The sequence below is a fragment of the Peromyscus californicus genome, unplaced genomic scaffold (assembly GCF_007827085.1).
Source record: "Peromyscus californicus insignis strain IS unplaced genomic scaffold, ASM782708v3 Scaffold_24__1_contigs__length_46423439, whole genome shotgun sequence".
Taxonomy (NCBI): Eukaryota; Metazoa; Chordata; class Mammalia; order Rodentia; family Cricetidae; genus Peromyscus; species Peromyscus californicus.
Window position 1 is genome coordinate 45,851,179 of NW_026294535.1, and position 7,652 is coordinate 45,858,830.

Genomic DNA, 7,652 nt, shown 5'->3' on the forward strand with positions numbered 1-7,652 from the left:
CTGGCAGTTCTGAAACTCACCATGTAGACCAGGCTGGGCTCAGTATCTCAGAGATCTGTCTGTTTCTGTCTCCAGACTGTTAGGATTAAAGGTGTATACCATTGTACCTGGCTTTGTTTAGATTAGATTTTTGTTTATGTACAGCACTGGAATTTAACCTAGGTCCTAAAAAATGCTTAGCAAATAAGCATCCATCCTCTGTACTATCCCTCCCTGGACACTATTTTAAGTTTGATTTGTGGTACACTCACTAAATTTTCCAGGCTCTGTCAGTATTTTAAGTAGTTGGGATTCCAGGTCTGTGTCAGGAGGTTTAGATTGCTACTGATTTTTGTATTTTGATTTTTTATTTTGCAACTTTACTGAGTTTATCAGGTTTTTTAAATTATTTTCTCTCTCCCTCCCCATTTCTGTATTTTGTTTCTGGTTTTCCAGATATTCCATGGTGTAATCGAGAAAGTAAGAGGCTAACTTTCAGGTGTCTGTTCTACGTTGGTGAGGCAGGGTCTTCCTTGTTTATTCATTTGCATCCTGTACTCCAGTACCTAGAGCATTTGGGTAATTTTCTTGTCTCTATCTTTCATCTCTTTATAGTAGTGCTTGTATCACAGATCCATGCCCCAGCATCTGGCATTTACACAGATTCTGGGGACCAACTTGGGTCATCATGTTTGAACACCATGAAATTTTGTTTAGAATTTATTGAGGCAATTTTCTGGTCCTGGGTTTACATTTGTGTGTGTGTTCATGTGTGTGTGTGTGTGTGTGTGTGTGTGTGTGTGTGTGTGTGTGTGTGTGTATGTGTGTGTGTGTGTGTGTGTGTGTGTGTGTGTGTGTGTTTATGTGTTCATTAGGGTTTTCTATATATGAATTCATATGATTTAGAAAAAATGATAGTTATACTTCTTTTTATTAAAAATTTATTCTTTTCTCATACAAATATCCTGATTACAATTTCCCTTCCTTCTACTCCCCGTAGTTTCCCTTACTTACTTTCCTATCCAGATCTACTACTTTTCTGTCTCTTATTAGAAAATAACAGGCCCTTAAGAGATAACAACCAAATATAACAAAATTAATACGATAAAGCACAAACCATCATATTGAAGTTGGACACGGCAAATGAACAGAAGGAAAAGATCCCCAATAGCAGGCACAAGAACATCATGAGGTTTGCAGACAAATGGATGGATCTAGAAAAAATCATCCTGAGTGAGGTAACCCAGACTCAGAAAGACAAACATGGTATGTACTCACTCATAGCAGGATACTAGATGTGGAACAAGGATGACTTGTCTGCTATTCACATCACCAGGGAGGCTACCTGGAAAACAGGACCCCAAGAAAGACACAGGGATCGCCCAATGACAGAGAAATGGAATGAGAGCTACATGAACAGCCTGGACATGAGTGGGGGTAATGAAAGGCGAGGGTCGAGGGAAAGAGAGCTTGGGGGAGCGGGAGATCCCAGCTGGATCAACAACAGAGAGGGAGAACAAGGAATAAGAGACCATGGTAAATGAAGACCACATGAGAATAGAAAGAAGCAAAGTGCTAGAGAGGCCCACAGAAATCCACAAAGATACCCACACAACAGACTGCCGGCAATGGTCGAGAGACAGCCCGAACTGACCTACTCTGGTGATGGGATGGCCAAACACCCTAATTGTCGTGCTAGAAACCTCATCCAACTACTGAGGGATCTGGATGCAGAGATCCATGACTAGGCCCTGGGTGGATCTCTGGGAGTCCAATTAGCGAGAATGAGGAGGGTTTATATGAGCGAGAATTGTTGAGACCAAGGTTGGATAAAGCACAGGGACAAATAGCCAAATGAATGGAAACACATGAACTATGAACCAATGACTGAGGGGTCCCCACTGGATCAGGCCCTCTGAATGGGTGAGACAGTTGATTGGCTTGATCTGTTTGGGAGGCATCCAGGCAGTGGGACCGGGTCTTGTGCTCATTGCATGAGTTGGCTGTTTGAAACCTGGGGCCTATGCAGGATTGCTTGGCTCGGCCTGGGAGGAGGGGACTGGACCTACCTGGACTGAGTCTACCAGGTTGATCTCAGTCTGTGGGGAAGGCTTTGCCCTGGAGGAGATGGGAATGGGGGGAGCTGGGGGGGGAGGTGAGGGGGACGGGAGGGGGGAGAACAAGGGAATCCGTGGTTGATATGTAGAACTGAATTGTATTGCAAAATTAAAAAAAAAAAAAGAATTATAGACCCATTTGTTTACACACCCAGGTGTCCCACAAACATACTGCACTGAAAGCTATAATATGTATGAAGAGGATGTAGTTTTCTTCCACTGAACATGATGTTATTTTGGAATTTTTGTACAATGACTTAGTACATTGATATTTCTTCTAAACTTAGTTTGTTTATAGTTTTTAAACATTTTTTAAAAAAGTATGAGTTTTTAAGATAAAGTTTTTTTCAGAATGTACAAATAATTATGTATTCTATATGTACAGAATAAAAGAAATATCATATGATTGCCTCAGTAGATGTTTAATAAGTGTATGAATGCTGAAGTGAGGCCACTGGGCTTATGCTCTGTAGTTATCATTTACAAGTCTGAAATACTTATGACATCATTTACCATTCTTTGGAACGCAGGTATTTTTCAGGTATAAATAAGAGATGATGTTATACTGAATGCACAAATTTTATGTTGTGATAATGCTTAAAACATTTCAATTAAACTCAACAATATTAAAATAATTATCATTTTCATAATAGTTGACTGCACTTGTATATCTTGTTTTATATTTTCAACCAAGAAGTTGAACTGAGATAGAGATATTTCTAGATGACTGTCAATGGAAAATATTTCCTAGATATAGGCAAGACTTTCAAGCTTATTGCTGACAATTCCTCCTAGCTAACTTAAATGGACAGAAAGCACACATACCTACAGAAAGAAAAACATTGAATGAAGGTAAATCTACTTCTAATGTATATCAAAACCTTTAAAAGTCAGCAAAGATATATCAAATGTAAACAAATTTTTCTAGAGGTTTATTTAATTATTATTGTTGGTAGAGAATGTTGGTGTGCACACCACAGTGTAGGGTTAGTGAGGCTCCTGATATCAAACTCAGGTCATCAGGCTTCACAGCAAGAACTTTTACCCAGTGAGTCATCTAGCTAGGCCGAGATCTAACAATTTGTGATGGTGAAGATTAACCCTTCGCTTTATAAAGAGCCACGCTTAATAATATTTTATTCATATCAATCATACTATGATGATTATATATATTATAGGGTGTCACATATAGGAAGACATATTTTCTGTATAACTGAGAGAAAGCTGAGTGTCTTCTAATAAGAGTATTGCACGGAAAATGAATGATTGGTTTTCTTACTGTTGCTAACACTATTATTTCCACATCTAAATCATTCATCACTGGAGGAATTTCATGCAGTCTTTCCTTTTTCTTTAAAACTTTTTATATGTGTTTATTTTATGATGAATTCAGATATTATTTTTTGAGAAAAAATAACATTTGGATAGCTTGTGTCTTAAACCAATTAAATCTATTCTTAATTTTTTTTAAGGTAACGTACTTTGCAGAAACCAAAAAACAGACCAGAAAATAGTTTTCTCCCATATCCCCAATATATTTTTTCTTGTTAAATTATTATTATTTATTTTTTTGTAACCCAACCACTGTCTCCCCCTCCTTCCTCTCCTCTAGTCTTCCCTCATCCTCGCTTCCCTCTGCCCTATCCATCATCCACTTCTCCATTTCTATTCAGAAAAGGGCAGGCCTCCCATGGATATCAACTAAACAAGGCATATCAAGTTGAAGGCTGAATAAGGCCACCCAGTATGAGGAAAAAGGTCACTCAAACCAACAAACGAGTGAAAGACACCCCGTGCTTTCACTAGTAGGAGTCCCACAAGAAGACCAATTACACAACCATAACATATATGCAGAGGACATAGCTCAGACCCATACAGGTTTTCTAACTGTTGATTCAGTCTCTGTGAGCCCCTGTAAGCCCAGGTTAGTTGATTCTGTGGGTTTTCTTGCAGTGTCCTTGACCCCTCTGGCTCCTACAATACATCCTCCTCATCTTCTGCAGGATTTCCAAAGCTTCACCTAATGTTTGGCTGTAGGTCTCTGCATCTGTTTCCATTACTTGATGGGTGAAGCCTCTCTGATGACAATTGAGCTAGGCACCAACCTATAAGTATAGCAGAATATCATTAGGAATCCTTTTTTTTTTTTTTAATGCAGTCTTTCTTTAACAAAGTAAATTGAAATAGCTCATACAGTGTGTGGCAACATCTTATGGGACAAAGAGGATTTTCTGAAAATGAGGCATATCTTGAAATCTACCTCTGTGATAAAAAAAAAAAAAACATTCAAAATTAAAATAAAGAAAGAAGTTCCCTCCTCTCTTTTCAGTGTGGTAATTATAAGGTACCACACACCACACACACCACAGGTAAGCACAAGCTACCTGGCCAGGTTTGCTCCCTCTCCTGGAGATAAAGCAAAGCAGCATCTTCAAGCCTCCTAGATGACTCTCATATGGATTATAGGGATCCTGTGATCATGTTTCCACACTAGGGAGAGAAATTTCAATTCAAAGACCTACTCAGGGTATTGTTTTTCTAAACTTCATGTCTAGAAATACTGTGCCTCAAGGTCACTTTTCTTTTGCCTTCTATTATTATTAGACTTCTTACCTCTTCCCCTCACCTTTTGGGTTGTCTTTCTTCTTTCTTTTATTACTTGTTTATGCTCATGATTACTTCATTTATTAATTTAATTTAATTAATTTAATTAAATTAGATTGGGAATATATGACCACCCATGACATCTCCTAAAACCATCTGGAGAAGTCTGTTTTCTTTTAAACTACAGCACAAGCTAAGCCTGTCTAGGGAAGCTGCAGTGTCTGTCTAGTCTTTCATTAAACAGTAATTAATATGGCTGAACGAGGCCACCCAGTATGAGGAAATATCCACACATCCAACTTCCTTCACAAGAGATATGGAAGCCACATTGAGAGTAAGTGCCTTGGCTTAAAACAACAAAAGATGCATTAAAAACAGCATGGAGCAAATTTGCTACATCTCACCTCTTCCAAGTCTGAGCAGCATGGAGAGAGATGTTCTCTAAGGAAGAGAAGGGATTAAGTCTATGCCTTATAGACCCAGTAACAGTCCTGGCATGATGAAACCCAGCATGAGGGTGAATACAATAATGCCTCCAGGCCTGAATCCACAGACGCAATCACCATTACTGAATTCTTCCATTGTCCTTCCCCCAACCTCAGACAACAGAGAAAAAAGCAAGACACTACTTGCCAGGGAGCAAGGAATGAAAGCTCCTGTGGCCTGTGCTTTACAGTTCAGAAACAGGCATCCCTGTTGTCCTTCTCCAAAGAAAACCCAAAGCCTTTCATTCCTAGGTCAGAGTTTTCAATTGGGTGCTCTAACTGGTTGAATCCTGAAGTTCACAGGGACAGATTTATTTTGACTTAGCGCACTCTTCTTCTTCTAGTGATTGCACAGATTGTTGTGGCTGTTAGACCTTGGTAGAGCCCAACAGAGCTTGGTGACTAGGAGACTCTTTAGCCTCTTCTCCAGTCTTAGACAGCACAGCTATTTTCATGTCAGTGAGGAAAACCGTGTCCTCTAGAGCTGCCCCACACCACACTAAGATGAGGTATGGCAAGCATCTACACCAGTCTGAATCATGACCAGCTTTCTCATGAGCCTGAGCACACCCTGAGACTGTTGGCCTTTGTGGTTGTGAGATTTGTGAGATTCATTTGTAAACCAGGTTAGCATCAGTCTTCAGGGGCAAAGGACTGCTTTCAGCAATGGTACTAAACCTAAAGAAGACCGTGTGAAGTCAGTGCTCTGTGTACTAAATAATATTTTATTCTCTATGCAATTTAAACTTTATCTAATATAAATAATAAAATACCATACAACTGAACTACATTATTCAATTAACAGGAAATAGTGCTTTCTTTTTTAAAAATATCACTTCATAAACTAACCCATAAAATTATTTTTAAGGAGTAAGCTTTCTTGGATCACTTTTAGCATGTAGAATAATTACAAAATTATAATTATCAAAGGCTTTTAAAGGATAAAACTTAAGAGCGATAAAGTACATTTCTTTTAAGTAACAGTTGTTTAATTATTTGTGTTTATTGAATTAATATATGCTTATAGATCAAAGCAATTTTGGATTTTATATTTCTAGCACTGAAAGACTTTAATCTTGAATAAATGAAAATTATAATAAAAATGCACATAATAGATTAATTTCTAACCTTGGACAAATTAAAATTATACAAATAACTAAATTCTAGGTATTTATAATTAAAATAAAATTTCAAATTAGTTTAATGCCTAAAGTTCCTTTCATGCTTTAGGTTAATCATTTAATTAAATGTTATTATCTTTCTGAAGCAGAAAATATTCTTCTAAGTACTGCTCCAAAGGCTTGTTTAACCTGCTTATTCCTTAGTGTATAAATGAATGGGTTTAACAAAGGGGCCACTGAAGTGTTGAGCACAGCTATTCCTTTGCTCAAAGCAACTCTTTCATTTGCTGATGGCTTTATGTAGATAAATATGCAACTCCCATAAGTGAGGGAAACAACAATCATGTGAGAAGAGCAAGTGGAAAAGGCCTTTTTCTTTTGCTGAGCTGAAGGGAATTTGATAATCGTCTTGACAATGTGAGCATAAGAAAGGATTACTACTACTAATGTGACAATGAGTGTCATAAGAGCGAAGATGAAGGCAATTAGTTCTAGTAAATGTGTATCTGTGCAAGAAAGTTGTAGGACAGGAGAAACATCACAAAGGAAGTGGTCAATGACATTTGAAGCACAGAAATCTAAGTCAAGGCCAATAATCAGTGGCGGGAAAATCACTAAGAATCCAGTTACCCAAGAACCCAGGACAAGCTGATGGCAAACTTTGCTGCTCATGATGGATGTATAGTGCAAAGGCTTGCAGATGGCAATATAGCGGTCATAAGACATGGTAGCCAAGAAGAAAAACTCGGTGGCCCCCAAGAATATGTAAAAGAACAATTGACATACACAGGCATTATAGGAAATTGTCTTTTTCTTGGTCGCAATGCTCATTAAGAATCTGGGAATGCAGGTAGTTGTGAATAAAATTTCCAATAAAGAGAAATTACGGAGGAAAAAATACATTGGTGTCTTGAGGTGAGGATCTAATAGAGTGAGGGCAATGATGGTTAAGTTCCCTAGCATACTCAGCAAGTAATTTAGTAAAAGAGATAAAAAAATTACAATCTGTAACTGAGAATTATCTGTCAGTCCAAGAAGGATAAACTCTATCTGTCCTGTATGGTTCTTCATTTCTCTTAGTGATCTCACTCGGGTTCTAGAAATAAAAAGACACAAAAATTAAAATCCACATGAGTAGGTGTATATCCAGTAAACAGTAAATTATGGGATCCGTATTCCTAAACACAGCCCTTTCAAATGTAATATTCATGGATATTAGAGATATGTTGGTAACTATATGACAACATTTCTCTTGTAAGACTTTAAAGGTAATAGAGAATTCAATTCACTATTGGAAATTAATCTGAGCAAGTAAGAGCTTAGTTTTTCTGATCTTTCAATTTAAA

The 7,652-nt window shown here is 37.8% G+C and overlaps 1 protein-coding gene across 1 annotated transcript; it reads right to left on the bottom strand.

Annotated features, from left to right (window-relative positions):
• Positions 1-6,438: 6,438 nt before the first annotated feature.
• Positions 6,439-7,389, bottom strand: LOC128120075 (olfactory receptor 6C70-like). The gene has a single exon (XM_052753828.1). It carries the CDS (start codon positions 7,375-7,377, stop codon positions 6,439-6,441), a length of 939 nt encoding a protein of 312 aa, XP_052609788.1. The 5' UTR covers positions 7,378-7,389.
• Between the last annotated feature and the right edge of the window lie 263 nt (positions 7,390-7,652).

Excerpts from the sequence above, each read along its gene's own strand:
- LOC128120075 (XM_052753828.1), bottom strand. The coding sequence starts at position 7,377 with ATGAAGAACCATACAGGACAGATAGAGTTTATCCTTCTTGGACTGACA.